Source organism: Sinocyclocheilus anshuiensis, unplaced genomic scaffold (genome assembly GCF_001515605.1).
Source record: "Sinocyclocheilus anshuiensis isolate Anshui unplaced genomic scaffold, SAMN03320099.WGS_v1.1 scaffold311, whole genome shotgun sequence".
In the NCBI taxonomy this organism is placed as follows: domain Eukaryota; kingdom Metazoa; phylum Chordata; class Actinopteri; order Cypriniformes; family Cyprinidae; genus Sinocyclocheilus; species Sinocyclocheilus anshuiensis.
The window spans coordinates 1,492,180-1,513,309 of record NW_015549606.1 but is presented as its reverse complement, the minus strand read 5'-3'; the positions used below and the strand labels follow the sequence as shown (position 1 = coordinate 1,513,309).

The 21,130-nt window shown below is 35.2% G+C and overlaps 1 protein-coding gene across 2 annotated transcripts in view; it reads left to right on the top strand.

Annotated features, from left to right (window-relative positions):
• Window positions 1-13,619, top strand: part of LOC107659051 (leptin receptor-like) — a 26,861-nt gene extending 13,242 nt beyond the window's left edge. For both annotated transcript variants that reach the window (XM_016447853.1, XM_016447852.1), the window contains exons 7-20: window positions 1,719-1,864; window positions 3,793-3,931; window positions 6,463-6,735; window positions 6,833-6,938; window positions 7,025-7,236; window positions 7,817-7,968; window positions 8,324-8,477; window positions 9,809-9,891; window positions 9,993-10,209; window positions 10,609-10,812; window positions 10,941-11,018; window positions 11,268-11,361; window positions 12,482-12,557; window positions 12,802-13,619. In XM_016447853.1, the coding sequence (XP_016303339.1) occupies window positions 1,719-1,864; window positions 3,793-3,931; window positions 6,463-6,735; window positions 6,833-6,938; window positions 7,025-7,236; window positions 7,817-7,968; window positions 8,324-8,477; window positions 9,809-9,891; window positions 9,993-10,209; window positions 10,609-10,812; window positions 10,941-11,018; window positions 11,268-11,361; window positions 12,482-12,557; window positions 12,802-13,485 (2,618 nt within the window). In that variant the 3' untranslated portion in view covers window positions 13,486-13,619. The remainder of the gene's footprint in view (window positions 1-1,718; window positions 1,865-3,792; window positions 3,932-6,462; window positions 6,736-6,832; window positions 6,939-7,024; window positions 7,237-7,816; window positions 7,969-8,323; window positions 8,478-9,808; window positions 9,892-9,992; window positions 10,210-10,608; window positions 10,813-10,940; window positions 11,019-11,267; window positions 11,362-12,481; window positions 12,558-12,801) is intronic.
• The last annotated feature ends 7,511 nt before the right edge of the window (window positions 13,620-21,130 follow it).

Here is a 21,130-nt window from a genome sequence, read left to right as displayed (position 1 = left end):
ACACTGACTAAAATTAAAAAAGTGAAAAAGCATAATAGGACCCCTTTAACTAAAATTAATCTTCACAGTAACCTGTAAATAGATGACTGTAGCCCGTGAGATCATGGAGACTGATGCCAGGGCAACAGGTGTTTTATTAGGGTGTGTTTGTTCTTTGGGACTGGAGGCTAAAGAATACACATCTGTCTCTCAAGTGTTTTTCCAGGCAGTGGATTGAAATGGAATTTCACAATGGCATGGTTAAACGACTCACCAGGTCCAAACCTTAAGTCAAGCTCTTTTTTAGTCATTATACAGGTACAACAAAATAGTTTAACAAAGCAAGATTGTGTAACATTTTAGTAAGATTAGTGAGATTAAAGGGATACTCAGCAAATAAATTAAGACTCTGTCAACATTTACTTGCCTTCATGTCGTTCCAAGCTTTAGTGAAATATCCAAACCAGCAGCTGTCAAACTCCAGAAAGGACAAAAAAGATAATGAAAAAAACTTTATAAAAACATAATAAAAAAAACATAATTAAAGTACTTAATGTGACACTTTCACTATATTACAAGTCTTCTGAGGACTTACAAATCGTTTTTTTGTAAGAAAAAAGAAATGTAAGTGTTATTCACTAAAAATCTGAAAATCAGACATGGTCACCATTTACTTTCATTGCATGGATAAGAGCAGTCTGGACATTCTGAAAAATAACCCCTTTTGTGTTCCATGGAGCAAAGAAAGTCAGGGGTTTGGAATTACATAATGAGTAAATTATATTAGATTTATCTTTTTGTAAATTAATGATTACTTTAGGTTTGATTTTAAGTAAACAATTTGTTCTGACATTTTCACTTCCTTCTTTTCTTTGAAGTACATTGAACGCTTGTTGGAAAAGACGAAACTAAATGACAGTAAATGAATAAAAAGTCCAATCAGTGTAAGCCTATTTGTATTAATTGCAACAGCAGGGAGCCATTTATTTTATAATGTGTTAGTGTCATTGAGGTTGGGGTTTTAAAAGATAATGTTAGTCTGTTAATAAAGACTGCCTCAACTGATTAGTATTAATGGTATTGCTATTATTAAAATAAAGCAAATTGCTTTGCCTTTTTTTTTACAAAGCAGTGGCTGCTGAGGCCATCTTGTTCTAGGCAGACATAAATACTTTGTGCAGATAATACTTGAATGTGGATAACAGATATATACGTATGTTTTTAAACTTCAAAATACCATCAAAAGGCACAAGACAACCGTGAATGGACAACCTGGAAATGGAGTTCTCAATTTTGCTCACATACTCTCTTAATTTCTCTAAATTGTTCACCATCTGACCTTTGTAGAATGAATAAATTTAATTGGAGGCATCTGTCTTGGTTTTCCATTGGCTAAAGATGTTTTGCCAGTCTTCAAGAATGGGGATTCCCCTGTGAAACTATTTCATGTGAAGATGTTAAACTGGTGATTTTTGTCTTATTCACACCCTCCACCACTTTTTTACATAATGCAGGCGATTCCCCACCCTCTAATAACAGCCGTTGAAGACACTCTCATGAATGGTGAAATGTCAAAAACAACATCTCATAAAGATCATTAAAAAAATTATGAGACTTATTATCGTTATGAGACTGTGTCCTACCTTTTGGGATTTTGGGCTTTTTTATGGTCATTTTGGTTAATCATGATTACTCTTACAGGTATTTATAAATATTTTGTACATATCCTCCTTTCACAGGAAGACCAGAGCCACCTATCAATCTGCATTACGATGTGACGACTGAAGGTGAAGTAATATTCAGATGGAGTGATGCACAACCTAACAGTGATGCCATAAACTATGAGATCCGATACGCATCCAATTCCTCACTTCAGCAGTGGGAGGTAATTGAACTCATTTGTTGGTGTGATGAATGTTTTGTAATAACATTACAAAGTAATATTTGTGAGAACTGTAACAGGCTCCCAGAGAATTCCACAGAAAGCTTTGCAGGTTTCCACAGAATCAGAATTACTGTAATACACACTATTCTATACATGCATAAGTTCTTGCATGGTTGATGATTAAAGGGATTTAAATGTACCTTTCACCTGACAAAAACAGCTATCTTTATCCAATGATCTCATTGCATTTTGTATTTGTCTCAAAAGTGTGATTTTTAACTCGCATACATTTTTGTATATTTGGATAGACTCTAAAATATACAATTTCAACATATTGACAGCATCTAAAATGTAAACCCTTTTACATATGAACACTTTTTTTTTTTTAGTTCCAACCAGTCTCCAGGGGATTTTAATCGATTTGTACATCTCAAACTAAAAGGGTTTACAGAAATGTATAATATCAACATATTATATCATCATATATCCATAGTATGTATCAAAAAAAAACTATGAATATGAATACTGTTTTAATGACTCTTAAATCTCAATTAAATTAATCTAACATATTCAAATGAGCAAGTTTCTGCAGATTTTCCCACATAATTGTTAAAGAAAATGTGAAAGGGTTTTATAATTGACCTTTATAAAAATATTTGGACTATTACTCACATCTTCTGCTAGCTATAGTTATTTGTTTAACCTACACAGTAGGGCTGCACGATATATCGAAATTATCGAAATATCGCAAATGTAAATATCGCGATATGCATATTGCAATGGCGTGTGATATCTGAATCATTTTAATAATAGGCTACTTAAATCAAAACATTGCAAAAGGTCAAAGTTTTAGTTCGACGCATATAGCAGAGAATTGCTTGACCTTAAAAAGAGTTATTAAGTGCAATAAGTTGCAGAAAACAACACTTTGCCGTCTCCTCTTGCTGTCTGACTCACACCTGACACGCGCGCACAAGCCGCATCTCGCACAGCGTCTCTTCTGCCGCACACGTGCAAAGCGCACGCACACACACACACAGACGCGTTTCAGATAGCGCGCGAACACCGCGTTGATTCGTCTTTCGCATCTCCTCATGTTTGAACAGACACATACACACAGAATTATGTCAATAGTACCCGTCTCGACGATCATTCTCGTAAACACAGTTATGTTTTAAATTAATGTAAACAGCTGAGAAAGAAATCTTATGTGTATCATTATACTGGATCCGTGCAGTCGGTTTTAAAGGGACAGCAGCCTATAAATACGTGCAGCTGAATATGTCCCTAATATTAATCAAACAACAAAACAGCTATAACAAAGATTAATCTAAATTTAATTCATATAGTGAACACAATTCAGTGTTATTTTACACTTAATTATTACATTTCTGTACCTGAATACTACTGTTTATTTTATCTATGCTTGTAAATTGTGTATTTGTTCTTTTTCTTTCTTTTTTTACTGACTGTTCACTTGCCTTTTAACATGTTTGAACTTTCTCAGACTATAGTTTTTGCTGTGGTATATGAAGAAGTACTTAAAGTGTATGGAAAGCAAAGTCACAATGATATAAAATTAGTGTCATTCAATTTTTTGTTTGTATGTTCACATTGATGTTAAAATTACATTTTCTGATTTGTGACATTACTTTTTATGTACTGCTAAAACACTGCTGGTCACTTTCAGAAGTTGTAGTGATTCTTTCTTTTCCAAGAAAGAATGTGAAACAAATTGGTTATATAATTTTCATTTTTAAATATTTTAAAATATAATTTAAATAGATTTTTCACACTTTAAGCAAAATCGTATCGCATATCGAATATCGCATTTTTTAACAAGGTATCGCGTATCACATTTTTTTTTCAATATCGCACAGCCCTACTACACAGTGTGAATGAATCTGTTTGAACTATGGCTCTTTTAGGTGGTGAAGGTCAAAGGTCGTTCCTGGGTCTCTCTGAATGAGCTGAGTTCTGGGATCAGATACATGGTCCAAGTGTGCTGCCAAAGCCACATCAACTACTGGAGTGAATGGAGCCAACCCTTCTATTTCACACTGGATGGTAAGGATCTCCAATTCATGAATTTTACGTACTAATTCTGTTTATGGGGTATGCGTGTACATTTAGGTAATTAATTAATATAGTTCCAGAATCAAAGACCTCCTCCCATTTAATGACTCGTAAGGTATAGTGAATAAGTAAATATATGCAAATACTGACATTTATGATAGGGTACTCAAAATATTGCTGCCTGGTATGCTCATGTTCCCATGACTGACAGCCTTCTGTTCTCAACAACAGAGTGCACAGGTGGACACATTTAACCTAACATCATTCAGTCTAAAAGTGGCTTTTAGTGTACGTCAAACTTCATGCAAATGAGTGCTTTTGCTGTTCCTGTTATATTTATCTTTCAGAGAGATCCATTGTCTTCCCTAAGCCTCCACTACTTAAGAGTTTGACGTTTGATAATTACATTCATACTGTATATACTTTGCTACTTTGCATCTGTATGGTGCTTTGGCACAATATCTCTTTGATTTGTCCTCTAGAAGATGCATCCAATTCACTGTTCATTTTCAGAATTAATTACAATGCTAAACAGTCAGTTTTCTAATGTTTTGAGAAAGCATTAATATGCCATTTGCTTGCTAACTGAGGTCAAACATTGCATTCGCAAGGTATATGTTATATATTTTTAAACCAGATCTACACTACAATAGGGGTTGTGCACACATTTACATAAAATAACCAATTTTTCATGCCCATAATTACCAATTTAAAAATACAATAAAATATTTAGATTCATTCTTAATGACAATAGCGTATTGTATGTGTTGTAAATGTTTATGAGGCCAGTGTATGTACTGTCCTTGAGTTCTTTTACCTTGTCATTGTTGGGTTTATTAATGAGGTTTAGATTCCTCCTTGTAAACATTTTTTTTGTTTTTGTTAAAAGCCTTCATAATTCAAACGAAACACCAGTTTGCATATTAAAAGTATTTTGCTTGGCATCATGTTCAGTCTCAGGCCAATAAAAGATTCTTAAATTCGTTGAAGTTGAATGTGAGCACTGTATCTATCTTTAGTGGTTATTTAGTATAAAATTAGCATTTTTTTGAAGCATGAAGCAACTTCTAAAAAAAATCTTACTAGAGATAAACCGTAACATATAAACACTGTCCTGTGGTAGAATAGAGCTTTATTTATTATCTTAGCTGAATACTGACACTAATCAGGTGGGTGCTTATTTATTTCTTATTCTTTTTTTTTTTTTATTTGCTTTCAAATGCCCGCACCACAGCAGTATCCATGAGTAATATAAGGATAAGTTTGAAAAAATATATTAGTTTAGTGCAGTAGCCAGTCTGAAATACTGCTGCCAACTAATGCTGCACTTATCTGCACTTTGGGCTGTCTGCATATTAGTTAATGTTTCAACTGTTTCAGCTTGATTTAACATCACGAGAGACTTGATTATGTCTCTGTTTTCCTACTTTGATGCATTACTCATGTAGCACCTGTCATTTTGTTTGTGTTTGTAAGCTTTTTCAAGGAGGACCATGCATTGTTTTTCTGATATGCCAGTTGGGTTGTATATTTTCAGAATCCATGCTGCGCAAGTCACCATAGCAACTAAGCTTCAGGTTGTTCACTAGCATTAAAATAAACCCACTTTCTTTTTGCTGCAAGGGACCAAGATGGGAACGAGGGAAAATAAAAAGCAATACAAGGGTGAATCTCAACACCTGTCAGAAGCATGTCTAGTCTCATATTTCATCCTAAAAGCAAACTACTGTTTTACAGTGTTGAAAATCTAATGAAAATCATAATTAAGAATAATGATGAGAATGAAAGATGTAAATAAAAGATTAAGAATGAAAAATGTAAATTAAGTAAAATTTTCAGCTGTATTATGATATTGTTAATTTTGGGAGAAATATGCTTGGTTTTTATGAAAATAAGGTCACAATGGTATAAATCTTAATGGTACAAAAATAGGCTTAATTTTCTTCATGCAATATAATTTCTGACTTTTTTTTTTTGGGATGAAAATTGAACCAGACATTTTGTCAAGAGATTCGCCTACTTGCTGATATGCCACATGCTATTCTTAAAGGGATAGTTAACCCAAAATGAAAATTCTGTCATTAATTACTCACCCTCATGTCATTCCAAACCTGTAAGACCTTCGTTCATCTTCGGAACACAAATTAAGATTTTTTTTTTATGAAACCTGAGTTTTCTGACCATGCATAGACAGCAACATAACTACTAATGTAACTTGAACCACTGATGTCACATGGGCTATTTTAACAATGTCCCTACTACCTTTCTGGGCCTTGAACGTGATAGTTGCATTGCTGTCTATGCAGGGTCAGAAAGCTCTCGGATTTCATAAAAAAACTTAATTTGTGTTCCGAAGGTGAATGAAGGTCTTACGATTTTGGAACGAAATGAGGGTGAGAAATAAATGACAGAATTTTCATTTTGGGGTCAACTATCCCTTTAAGTCTGGTTTATTTATTTGCATGTTTACTGCACAAAACGCCTGCTTTAAATTTTTCTCTATCTTTCTCTGCTCCTTAAAGTCAGTTACATCCCTGCTGAAATCTTCACGACACCAGGGTCAGAGGTAACGGTTTATGCCGTCTTCCACAACCGCAGCTGGAGCGCTAGTAAAGCTGTGTGGATGCTTAATGGGCAGGTGAAGATTCCGGAAAGCCAGTACAGGGTAATCGACGAGCAGGTTAGCGCAGTCACTGTGACGGTAGATGAACCAGGGTTTGATACTCTGATGTGCTGCCATCAGTGGGGAGAGAGGTTCAAGTGCATCATCGCCTATGCCAAAATATACACCGAAGGTAAGCTTTGAATTATGGAGGACATCTCTAAACAGAAATTTAAAAATTTTTGCTTTTTTAAAAATCTACAAAATGTCAAATTGGCTCTTTTTTTCAGGGATGTTTAATGCAGATATTACCTGCCAGAGCAAGAATTCAGAGGTGGACACCATGAGCTGTGAGTGGAATAAGAGCGCTTGGGCACAAGTCAGACTACTTTACAGGTATGAACACAGTCATAGTTCATCCATTTCTATTCCAGCCAGATTGTTTATTGCAAAGATGGTAAAGATATTACTTTTTGTTGTAGACAATATACATCAATGTGTGAGACCATATCAGAGATGGCGGGCAGCGAAGAAGCTGAAGAAAACATGGAGTGTCCATCTGGAGCAGGAGACCACAGAGAGTGCACTTTAAAAAACCTTAGTCTGTTCTCCTGCTACAAAATCTGGTTGGAAGTGGAAGGAGGGCGTGGAAAAGTGAGGTCATTTCCTGTCTATGTTGCACCCATTGACTATGGTGAGTTCCAAAGTTTTTTCAGCAGCATTCCATTTGGAATTCTGTTGATTTTGAATATAGAAGTAAATATAATGAAATATATCTATAAACATACACTACTGTTTAAAAGTTTGGAATTTGTAAGATTTTTTTGAATGTTTTTGAAAGTCTCTTATGCTCATTCAGGCTGGATTTATTTAATCAAAAATATAGTAAAACAGTAATATTGTGAAGTATTATTACAATTTAAAATATTTTTTTTATTTTAATACATTTTGTTTTACTCAGTCTTCAGTGTCATATGATCCATCAGAACTCATTCTAATATGTTGAGTTGGTGCTCAAGAAGCATTTCTTATTACTGTATTTTCACAGTTAAAGACAGCTGGTATGCTTATTGTTTTGGAGAACACCATTAATTTGCATTCAATTTAGATCAATTTAATGTGTCCTTGCTGAATGAAAGTATTAATTTCTTAAAAAAAATATTTTGAATGCTAGTGTACAGTATATTATTGATCATTGTGAAATGTTTTGAAAGTAAAAAGAAAAAAAAACAATATTCAATGAGTTCCCCCTGTGGGTTTTTTTTTTTTTTCAGTGAAACCATCTCCTCCCTCAGTCCTGGAAGCAACCACTTTGCCGAATAAAACCTTGAGTGTAAGCTGGAGACGCCCCCATTTACCAGTATACGACATGCAGTACGAGCTGCACTTTGTGGCTTTGCGTGGGATGGCAAATACACAGTGGAAGGTAGTAAGAAGTTTCTGGAAGCTGGGGTCTCAGGTGGACAATGAAACCAGAAAGCTGAATAAAATATATTTAAGTAAATGCTTCATGCATAGTGTTTAATCACAGTGGGCAGGCAATGAATTACTGTGGTCTGATCTGTTTATCTGTATAATTGAGATGTTTGGAATTGAAATGACAAGCTAAATTGATCCTAAATTAAAATATTTTCCTCTTACTGTGCCCACTAAACTTCATAGCACTTCATTTTCAATTTATCCTTTTTAGATATCAGAAGGAAGATGGTTACACTCAGTACTCAGGTATGAGGTCTGCAATTTTCTGTGGCATTTACAGATGAGTGTTATGTCCCTTACAGGTCATCGGTCCTCTTCTGGAACCACAGGCAGAGATTCAGCTTGAAGAGTCCTGTGTTCAGTTCAAAGTAGAAGTTCGCTGCAGAAGACTGAATGGTTCTGGATACTGGAGTGACTGGAGCATGAGTTACACTTCAGTTGTTTACAACAGGAAAGGTAACATTATCAATATAGTTGTTTTACTATTACTTAGCCTATATATTCCAGAAGCCCTATGATGTATGCATTATTTTGCATCTTTTTTTTGGTTATATGAAATTGAAAACATGTTGAGAGCGACTATAGTGTTACGATATGGTTGTAGACTCTTTCTCAAATATCAGAGATTTTTCAGCTTGAGTCCTTGGTTAAGAAGTAGCTTTTGTTACCTCCAGATCAATAAAAAGAAGAAAAAAAAACTACTTTTAAGTTAAAGCTGCAGTCCGTAAGTTTTGCCTCTTTGTCGCCATCTCTGTTTGAAAACCTGGAATTGCAGCTGTGTGCGGAATTACCTAGTTTGCGTGGGATGTGGGTCGGCACGGCTCCAGCGCGGATTAATCTAATGTTCTGAAGAGTATGTGTGGCAGTCAGTCACCACACCGGTGTTAATAATCACTTTAATCTAGCTTGCGCTCACTGTTGTACACTGGAAGCAGTTCCGGGCGGATGACGTATGAGGTCAGTGCTGCTTTTGTTTTACAGGAGTAAAGGAAGCAACGTTTCCTTACTTTAGCAAAGGAAAACCAGTCTCCTCTTGGCTTATATCGAAATCCTCTGACATTCTTCTTTACAAATCCTCGTTTTGTACTTCTAATTAGTGACTGTTGTTTTGTTTTGATCTCTCCGCTGCGTTTCCGCGTGCGTCACTTCTGAGCGGCGTATGCGCAAAGCCGACCTCCATACGTCATCCGCCCGGAACTGCTTCCAGTGTACAACAGTGAGCGCAAGCTACATTAAAGTGATTATTACGTTTTGAATATGGATATTTTTCTTACAAAAACGCATCGATTCGCTACAGAAGGCCTTTGTTAACTTCACAGTTATGTTATGAAATATGAAGTATTATATTACTGTATTAGTAAATATATTAAGTAGCACAACTATTTATAACATGAAGAATTTTTGTCTAGTGTAGATCTGAAATGTCTTTTATAACTTTTTGTTAATTGTATACCTTGTGTAATTTATTCAGAGATCGCCATGAAAATAGCCTTGATACTGGCATGGTGTTAAATAAATAAATTTATAACATTAATAATAAATAATGTTTCTTGACCACCAAATCAGCATATTAGAATGATTTCCGAAGGATCATGTTTTTTTAAATTGGAATATTTTACAGTGTTCCTCTTTTTTACTGCATGTTTGATCAAATAAATGCAGCCTTGATGGGTATGAGAGAATTTTTAAAAATGTATCCCTATATCCCAGCCTATATCCCTAAACCTTTTTTAATATATCTTTTTGAACATAAGAGATCATCATGACTGTATGGTGTGTCATTTCAGCTCCAGAGATGGGACCAGACTTCTGGCGTGCTATACAAGAGGATCCTGTTAGGAGTGTGACAAACGTCACACTTATTATTAAGGTTGGTAAAGACTGACTTGATTGATTTACTCTAGCAACAAAATAAATATAAAGTATAAGATATAAAAAGTTTGAGCTTGAATGTTTTTTTGTCACTTTTAGCAGCCTGTCCTAGCAGGAGATCCATATAGTTGTGTGGAGGGTCTGGTGATTGAACACCAGGCCTCAGGCAGAGCCATGTGGTCAAATGAAACAACACTGGCTCAGTTTTACTCATTCCCGTGGAGGAAGGAAGCGCACACAGTCACCGTAATGTCTCGCAATGCTTTGGGCATCTCTACACGGAATCGAAACATGACGTTGTTGCATCAACCCAAACGTGAGCTGACTTGCTTCATACCCTTCCTGGAACATCACGCGAAATTCTTTCACTTTCTAATGTTATCAATGTTTTCGTTTGACGCACAAAAAGTTTTGTTTGCCTTCAAACAAAACATGTCTATTTATGTGCCTATTGATGGTGCTTTAATTCATCCAGCCCTAATTTTTCCGGGTAATTGTTTTGATAGAAGCTTGGTGTTGTTTGTTTGGTGAAAGGGTTGTTTGGGATGGAGATTTGATTGAGTTATTACACATATTCAATGAAACATAATAACAGCAAGGTACTCAGATATTTTGTTCCTGCTTGTTATTATCTGTTGTTAAGTGTTTTTCACATAGAAATGATATAGATTCCCCTATTTGTATGAATTAATCATGTCCTTCTTTCCTTTTCTAGGACGATGTGTACGTTCATTCAGCGCAGTTGCAAATTCTAGCTGTGTGTATCTTTCCTGGAGCCTGTTATCTGATCATTCAGTGCCTCAGTCATTTGTCATCGAATGGCTAGACCTGAAAAAAGACCCTGAACAGGACATGTCTTTGACTGAGAGGCTGCAGTGGGTCAGAGTTCAGTCCGCATCAAGAGATCTCTCCCTTTGCCGTAGGATATTTTGCTTGATATTCTTCACATATTCCTCACATTTGCATATCAGTACATGACAAAAACAAAAAAAGGTTTATCCTTAGCAGTGTAAATGATCTTTGACAGTGTAATTTGTTTTTGTACAGGTCGTTTTTATGGCTCAGAAGAGTTCACCTTGTATCCAGTGTTTGTGGATGGTGAAGGGGAGCCGGTGCGATGCACTGGTGGGTTTTACAGCAGTGACATCAAGTAATGCATTGACGTCATCATGTGATCAATTAAACCCCTGAAGACATTTTTATGTGCATTTGGTGCTTGGCCAGTGGACTCTGGTTTACAAACATTGCAGTATTATCTAGAACATTTATTCATTTTGTGAAGTACGCATTTTGCAAATGGCTGTCTAAAAATATTATATGAAAATCGTGTTGATTTGATAGATAAATGTGTTTTTCTTTGGTTTTGTCATCCAGCTACTAGGGGCGACCCTGCAGCATACATACTTCTACTGATCATTGCGTTCCTGTCAGTGGTGCTGTTTGTCACTCTTCTGATGTCTCAAAACCAGTAAGACTTACAACTATCCTCTTCCAGTAAAAATAAATATAGTTACAGTACCATTATGTCAAAATAGTTTAAATGCTTATTGCTGTTATTTGTTCACATTAAAACTGGAGGTCCCTGCTCTACCACTGTATTTACTGTACCAGTGGTAAATGGGTTAATCTAGAGAATAAACCCAAGGCTAAAAATGGCCTGAAAGAAAAATTCTTGGAAAACAGTCGAATCATATTAAAAAATCACAGACCTCCTGTTTATCTACCTGGATTACCTTTTAAAGATGTTTTTGGAAGCTACAATATATATTGATTTTGTAAGGCCAGTTGTTTGAATTAAAGTAAGGCATTGTAAGCTGATTTGTATGGGATTTTTTGGTTGTAATGAATGTCAGATATAAAATACATTTTTTTTAAAATACAAATTGGTTTACAGTATGAAATGTACATAAATTGCAATATTGCTCATTCCTAGCAATAGAGTAGTTTACTTGAGGGTAAATATTTCACAAGTTCTGCCAGAGATACTTACTAAGGTAACAAATATAATAACTTTATCATCTGCTTAGACTTGATTCTCAGGTAATATTGTGACTTACAAAAAAGACATGTCTATTTTGCTCTTGTAAGGAGTGGCAAAAGTGCAAATTGATTTTAAAGTTTGGATTTTGCAATGTGGGTGATGAAATCTGAATCTACTCTAGATTTTGATTAAGCAATAGTTAACAACAAAATTAATATTTGCTTAAAATTTACTCACCCTCAGGCCATTCAAAATGTAGATGAGTTTGTTTCTTCATCAGAACAGGTTTGGCATTATATCATTTACTCACCAGTGGATCCTATGCAGTGAATGGGTGCCGTCAGAATGAGTCCAAACAACTGATAAAAACGTCATGATAATCCATAACTAATCCACATGACTCCAGTCCATCAGTTAACTTCATGTAAAATAAACATCTACGTGTTTGTAAGAAACAAAACAGAAAAGTCTATATTTAACAAGAATGATTTTTCTAGTAAAGAAGGTCCATCCCCTGTTGTCCTCTCACATCAAAAATCCACCAGCATATTTGTTTAGAAGAGTTGTGGCCTGCAAACAGTGTTTGACCTGTGCATATTTCTTACAGGATGAGAAAACTCATGTGGAAGGATGTTCCAAACCCTAACAACTGCTCCTGGGCCAAAGGAATGGACTTCAGGCAGGTCAGTGTGACCAACCATTAAAACCATTTTTTTCTACCTAAAAATGGAGTAGATCCATTCCAGATTCAAATATAGGACCATTGTTTAATTGATAAATGAAAACATAAGGAATTTAATCATGTACATGATATATGGGTAAATAAAATATGCTGCATGTTATGCTGGGAGGAGAAAGAGTTTTAACACATTCAGTACATATTGGTTAGTACATTTCCACAACATATCTGTTTCTTTCTCCTTGCAGATTGACACCATAGAGAACCTGTTCCCTCACTCAGAGGGTCTCACTGCCTGTCCACTGCTGCTGGTCTCTGAGAGCATCTGTGAGGTGGAAATCATCGAGAAAACTCATCCTGTTACACTTGAACTTGAAAAAGACAATGAAGTACCCATTTATAAATCTGGAGACAAAACAACTACCGATTCTGCCCTTCTAGCAGACTCCTCTGAACCTCTGTCTCTGGAGGCTTCCACTGCTGCTGCTACTCCAGAAACATCAGGCCAGTCCTCAGTGACGTACTCGACCGTTCTCCTCTCCCATCAGCCCAGTCTCCTTCGAAAGCAGCCTGGAGGACTCTGGGACCTGGAGAACCATGTGTGCTCTGACAGTGCCAATCCCCGCCATTCCAGCTCCTATAACTCCGTGGAAGAGTTCTCGGAAACATCAGATCAAGATTATGAAGCATCAGAAAGCACAGGTGTAGCCAAAGACCTCTACTACCTCGAGGTGAACGAAGAGGAGGAGGAAGAAGATGAAGAGGAGATTGAGGAAACGCAGAGTGAACAGGAAAATAATGAAATGGTTATGAAGGAGGACACCAGGGCTCTTCTAGAAGGCAAAAATTCCACAGCCGTCGCTTCCAATGTATCTCACAGCATTCCTCTTTATCTGCCTCAGTTTCGGACTGAATGCATTAATCCACCCTGAAATAATAACAACAGCACCACTTGGTGGTAACATGGGATAATGTTTTTCTTCATTGGATGGAGGTCCACAAACCTTTAGGGCATTTTCCATTAGGGCTGCACAATTTGAGAAAAAAAATTTTTTTTTTAAATAAAAATTGTGAATTCAATTTAAAATGTTTATTTTATTATTATTTTTTTAAGGGCAAGGCTGCATGATCTTGGAAAAAAAAATCTAATTACAATTTTTTTCCTGATAAAAATTGTGATTTTAAATATCACAATTAAATTATCTTTTAGCTCCAGGTTTTCTGTGCTTGTTTGTAGGGCTGCAGAATTTGGCCAAAAATCAAGCGTAGCGTTAGATCTGGCAGGTCACGTTAGTCAAGCTCGCATCAGCTGACTCTCAGCTGATCCCCATCTACCTATAGGAATACGACACCTATCTAAGAATTCATATATAAGATCCCTCAGTATTATCAGCAGTTTTCGCATTGCTCAATAGCTAATTACCCTCCTCCATCCCCAACTCCTCCTCTGTCAGTCAGGATTCAGCCTTCTGACTCTCCTTTGAATCAGACTAATTCTAAAATGTGTACATAAAATTATTGAACTTTAACTATATCTGCAATACATTTATGTTGGTTCTGTTCTGTTTACCCTGGGGGGGTGGGGGTGTTATCGCTGCTCTCCCTGCTCTCATGGATGCGCAGGGAGTTCTTACCCAGAACAGAACCATACCGCCAATCCAAACTGTATGCTAATTGTCAATCATCTTTGACGATAGTGGTCCTGACAGAAATGTGATTATGTATCAATATGACTATAAAATCATGATTAATATTATTAAAATTTGTATTATTAGTATTGCTAAATGGAAAATAATAGAATAACTGTAAAATACAGAATGGTCTATTTAAATAAATACTATAATAATTTTTATTTTAGATCACAACTGTAAAATTACAGTACTAATATTTATGGCTGTCTTAATTTCTTAATTTAAACTATCAGCTGCAGAGAAAACTGCAGGGAGCCTTTAAAGCTTCTCTTTTGTTGACAACATCCAGCTTCTCATTACCAGTTTGTGAAGATGATTGACGCATGTTGCGTTTTTGCACAATGCGCATTATCAGATTGCAGAGATGAGTTTATGTGAAGCAGCATTTATTTGGAACCAATTCACATGTAAAAGAAAACAGTGCCGCACTTCACTCTGAAATGTGCAGTGCATATGTTTTATTTAAATCACAGCCTTCTCGACTTGATAATCGCACTAAGCCATTTCGCTATTTTGTTTTTATTTTGATTAATTGTGCAGCCCTATTTTCCACCCTCAACCTTTGATTAAAAAATTATTATTTTTTTTTTTTTTACAATTCTCCTCCTACCCAGTGTTTCAAATGACTCTTTTATGATCCATTTGACGTGTCCCTAATACATTATACCTTTTAGGGATTACAGCCAGATTTCCCAGGCTCATTTGATAAGGGCATCCAAGCACAGTTTAAACTCTGAATGTCTCAGTGATGGGTTGATGATCGCAACTCGCTGCTTTCCATCTTCATCACATGGAACCTTTCGAAGACTGAAGTAAATTCTTGTAAAGACCACTAACTGGAATGAAGCAAGAAAGAGTCTGAAGTGTGGTGGTCACAGTCCTGGTTTAGTGGCTGTTTGTGCATTTCAGGTGCTTCATCGAGTCCAGGTTATCATAAGTGAAGGGGCTTTTGAAGAGGCGTCCATCAAAATATCAGCTTTGTGAAGAAATAGCCTCTCATGTGTGTATTTACATTGGGCTTATTCATTCAATATGAATGTATATTTTATCAGTGAGGTCTGTGTTCTTTGGAAACTCAAATATTTTGAGTCTACAAAATGTCATCTATTTTCAGTGTATTGTATTTTTTTGATGAAATGAGGGTTGAATGTAACTCAATGAATAAAACTGGTTATGTCAGAGTATCAGTAAGAATGTGTGTACAGTAAACACGTTTTTCTTGTCTATTTTTCTGGTCAGAATAAACTATTTATTGCAGTTATGGCTCAGTGTTTGTTCTTAAAATAGTTACAATAGTCCTGCATATTCTTTTAATAAATAATAAAGCTTGTTATTCATCTTACTGTTTATATAAACTAGGCATGCCGCCTTAAACAGCACTGAGAATACCAACAGATTGGCTGATTTATTTCGAGACGACATAATTTGATTAAGATATCAAATTTACGAATGAACCCAACAATCCTGCTGCAGAATGTGTTCTTGTATTATTAATTGTCCAGAAGAGGGCGCTATGGGTTAATATGTTGGCAATTTCCATTTAGGCTACCAAATCTATGCGAGTTTCTGTTTCCGCGCATAATCGTCGTAGCAAGATTTTCTGCGTCTGTGGTTGCGGAAGGACAGTTGACCTTCGTGAATGAATGGAGCACAGCCAACTGGAAAGCGTCTCTTCCGGCGCGCGTCCTCACTTAATCTCAGTAAATTCATTCATTTCAGTTCAGAGTTAATAAAAAAAAAAAAACTTCGAAAATCCGAACAGAGGTCGTTTCTTTAGCACTATCAGATTACAGAAAGTGCGTATGTGAAACTATCCAGATTTAAGCTGAATTAATGTAAACGTTGTCGAGTTCATGTTTACAGTTGACGGCACACATTGAGTGAAAAATACTCAAAAATACTTTCTTTTTTTCTTTTTTTCTGTGAATAGAGAGACATTTATTTGCTTCTGACCAACAGATGGCACTTTAACACTGTTAAATGCCAACATACACCTTTCAGAGCAGTATTTACAATAATACAGCTCAGTTATTCAACTGCATATTTTCTGCCTTGAATATTTGCCGGCTATGACTGTGAAATAATACATATAACGCTACATATAAAACACACACACACACACACACACACACACACACACATATAGTACTGAGTACATGTACAGTAAATGAACATACTTTCCAGAAGGCCAACAATTCACTAAAAATGTTTTTTTTTTATTGGTCTTATGAAGTATTCTAATTTGTTGAGATAGTGAATTGGTGGGTTTTTGTTAAATGTGAGCCAAAATCATCACAATTAAAAGAACCAAAGACTTAAACTACTTCAGTCTGTGTGCATTGAATTTATTTAATACACGAGTTTCACAATTTGAATTGAATTACTGAAATAAATGAACTTTTCCACGACATTCTAATTTATTGAGATGCACCTGTATATGTGTGTGTGTGTGTGTGTGTGTGTGTGTGTGTGTGTGTGACCCTGGACCATAAATCCAGTCATAAGTAGCATGGGTATATTTGCAATAGCCAAAAATACATACATTGTATGGGTCAAAATTATTGATTTTTCTTTTATGCCAAAAATCATTAGGATATTAAGTAAAGATCATGTTCCATGAAGATATATTGTAAATTTCCTACCATAAATATATAAAAACTTAATTTTTGATTAGTAATATGCATTGCTAAGAAATTCATTTGGACAACTATAAATGCGATTTTCTCAATATTTTGATTTTTTTGCACCCTCAGATTCCAGATTTTCAAATAGTTGTATCTCGTTCAAATTTGTTCTGTTTTCAGCTTCCCCCCCAAAAATGGGCCAAAATCCAATAATGGTTTATCAACAGGTTTGAGTGCACTCCTCGTGTCTGATACTTTATGAAAACGCTCTGTAATCTAGGCCTACTTAAGACCGCTTTAACGATCTCATTAGAGACAGGTCAACTGGTCATACACTCACTCATTCTTATATCCTGCTTATCCAGCTCAACTAATAGACACATCTGTGCTTTAAAGAATCCCTCAGCACCATCCAATCCAATCCTTTGAAAGAAGTCTCTTATGTTCACCAAGGCCACATTTATTTGATAAAAAATACATTGAAAACAGTAGTATTGTGCAATATAGTACAATTTTAGATAACTGTTTTAATATACATGTATTTCCAAATGTTATTCATTCCTGTGATGGCAAAGCTGAATTTTCAGCAGCCTATACTCCAGTCTTCAGTGTCACATAAGCACCAAATCAGGATGATTTCTGAAGGAACAAGAAACATTTATTTTATTATTCAAATTTCTGTGGAAATATTTAAATTTTTGTAGGGATTCTCTGATGATTCTGAAGTTCAAAAGAACGGCATTTATTTGAAATAGACTTTTAGAGAACAATCTAAAAGTCTCTTGTGTTGCTTTTGATTAATTCATTGAATTCTTGCTGAATAAAAGTATCTATTTCTTTAAAGAAATATCTTACTGAGCCCAAACATTTGACAGTAGTGTACAGTGCAATTTCGTTTTTTTTATATACTGTCAAATCTGTGGTCCATGAAAAAATAGATATAAATAAAAACTATTAATTATAATTTACAAAAAGCACCAACATTGATTATTTGGCCGATTGATGAACTTAATTGAGTAACAATTAATGTTGTTTCTGTTGTCCAACTTCAATATCTGACAGGTATACATCAGTGTATGCAATTGTTTCTAGGATTTTACGATATTTTGACTAGTGTCTGTCACCTATCATCTAGTAAATGATATGGCATTCTCACGCCACATATGTTGAAGCCTTACATGTGAATAACTTAGACATTGCAGATGGACGGAGTTTAAAAAACACTTTTTTTTTCAACTTGATATATGCCAAGGAATTACATTATTATATTTTGTTAAGGCCTTTTGTTACATATAATGTACATTAAAACATTTTTTAACTGTTGGTGGTGCTAGAGGGTTCGCAAGATATTCAGGGATATCCATCCAGCCTAATCTGTCTGCCAAAACATTTTCACAGCTGCCATGGACTCCCAGCCAGAACACAAAGAAATCAAAAGAAAACCAATAGATAAATAGCTTGGCCCCTAAAAATAACCCTATGTCTCAAGATTTAGAAGCAAAACATGCTTGTTACAGCCCAGTCAAACTATTGGGAAGGATATTTTATTACATAAGATGATTGTATTCCTTGAGGCAACGTTCAACCAAAAAATGGTGTAATAATCTTAGAGATTTATGTCATATCTATTTTGGCTCACCCTAATGGTTGGAAGTCTGAATGTACAGAGATGTTTCAAAGCAGACCCAAAAACTAATGTTTAGACAAAAAGTTTCCTCCATAGATAACCCTGTGTTCACCTTGTCTTATTACCGGTAGGCCTAAATGTGTCTTGGTGATTTGGGAATAATCCTCTGCTCAACCTTTATGGCCAGTAACTCTGAAGCTTTCATAAAGCCAGATCAAATATGAGACACTAAACAGCTCAGTGGAAAATCTGTGCAGGGTAGAGAGGACTAAATGGGTTGAAATGGAATCAGATTGTGCTGCGCTTGTACAGGTACCAGTAAGTGCCGCTAAGTGGCTCTTTCATCCAGCAAACAGTCCAAAAATTGGACTCGACTCCTGCAGGAATCGGCATTTCATATGAGATATTCCATTAGGTTACATCCGATGGACCTCAATTAGACTGCACAGGAGCTCTAATGCTTTCATATTGAGAGCCTCTGATGCAAAGTGTCATCATCAGTATTGTGGGTAGTAGAAGAAATTATTATCATTATCTTCTGAAGCATAAGCACTGGAATAGTATCCAAATAGATATTGGAAAGTGTATAGGAAATGGGAACGTGGATAGGGATGAGAAAGAAAAGAATAACGTTGATCTTTATGTATTTCTTTTTTATTTATTTGTGTGTGTGTGTGTGTGTATGATAGCTGCTTTCTATACAGCAAAGTGTTTGAGGAGCAGATGGGATTGGTGGTTCAAAACTAGCAGAACAGAAATAGAAGGAAGAAATCATGGAACAAATCAGAAGGTTGACTGATCGGTCAAGGTTATTTTCCTCAGGGCTGGGAAACACATTACATAACTTGACATATAGGAACACATTTGTGCCCAGCTTACAGTAATTGAAGGACAAGAAGACAGTTACTCATAGGCTTCAAGGTTACATGAAAAATAAATGGAATATAAAAGCAAAAACTCACTAACATTTCCCATAATACCATAACTCATTCTCACTCCCAAGACATCAAAAACATATACCTATATTTACAAAATCGGAGCTCCATTGCTTACACATTATGTGAAGGGCAAGGGAATTTTATCATGATGAATTTATATATTGGAGTATAATTTTGTCATTATGACTTGTATGTTGGGGAAAGATTCCCAATTTAAACAGCCACAATAATTTCATTTACATTAGACTATTTTTGAGCGCCTAACCTGACCTTTGCCCATAAAACTAAACATTTATCAATATAAAACAAAGCAGATGCATCAGTCACAATTTATTCACAAATGACATCTATTCAGCTAAACGATTGCTTTGTGTGAGGAACAGAAACAAAATAGATCACCATCTCCATCCAACATAATGCTCAAATCGCAAACACATTCAAAAATTGCCTCCTAAAGAAGCATTATGTCAGATTTGATTGTGAAAATGCCATTGGCTCTGGTGTGTCTCGTGACCGATTACATCATGCTGAGGGAGGAATTTATCTTTAGAATGTGATTTGACTGTGTTAATGGAGCAGGATCATTTACAGCAATTATTATTGTTATTATTTTAATATTATTATTATTTTAATTTTACTACTTTTTTAAAAACGTTCTTTGCCATATACAAATAATAATAATAATAATAATAATAAAATAACAATGCATGTATTTAAAATATTAAGGAATTAATAACAATACTTAAATAAATAATACAAATAAATCAATGTTTACTTTTTCAAATAACATCTTATTAAAAATAGATTTTGACATTATTACTGTTTCATTTTGCTGTTTGAAAAACAGATAAATAATATTTTATCATATAAATATTTTATTAAAATCCATATAGTTTTATTTTTCTCTTCAGATTTGTACATTTTACAGACAGTACTATGATAGTAAGTTACAATAAATAAATAAATAAATAAAACAATAGCAGCTTAATTAAGTAAATATTTCCCAGATAATATTGTAATCACTTAATTTGGGTTTACAATACAAAAACCAATTAATTATTTTTTAAACATATTGTCCATTTAATTTCATGCTTTTTTTCTAACACTCTAAGAAAAGTAAAAATACTGCCCCATGTACCATGTTAACATGAAGGAATTTTCTGTATTCATTTTCAAGGTGTTGTATCTGTATTTTGCATTACGCATTGCATTGTGTTTTTAATGAAATGTCTGTAAACATAATGTAAAAGGTAATGGTAATTTCCCCCCAAAACATCATCTGTTTTTCTTCCATTTTTCTTTCTTACAGTGTATAAATTGGTCTTATCATATATAGCAACCTTTATATTTTAGGAACGGAGGTCCCTTTGAAAAGGGGATCATTATATTCTGGGGTCTTTGGCACCAAACAGTCTGAAACCTCTTGTTCGAACTACCTGAGTGTAGACTTCTATTAAACTGAGTCTACTTTCTGTTTTTTTTAACTGGCCACTGAAGCTTGAATCCTTTGAAGAGTCTCTAACACTAGGACTCCCATTCATATTCATTAGATTCTGCCACTGGGGTGAATAATATCAGCATGATATGATTAAATGGCCGTGTTTGGGCAGCCAAATGACTCATTAATGATGACCGCACCCGCACCGCACAGTGGTTAGCTCAAGTGCAAGAATAAATGATAGACAGAACAAAAGGAG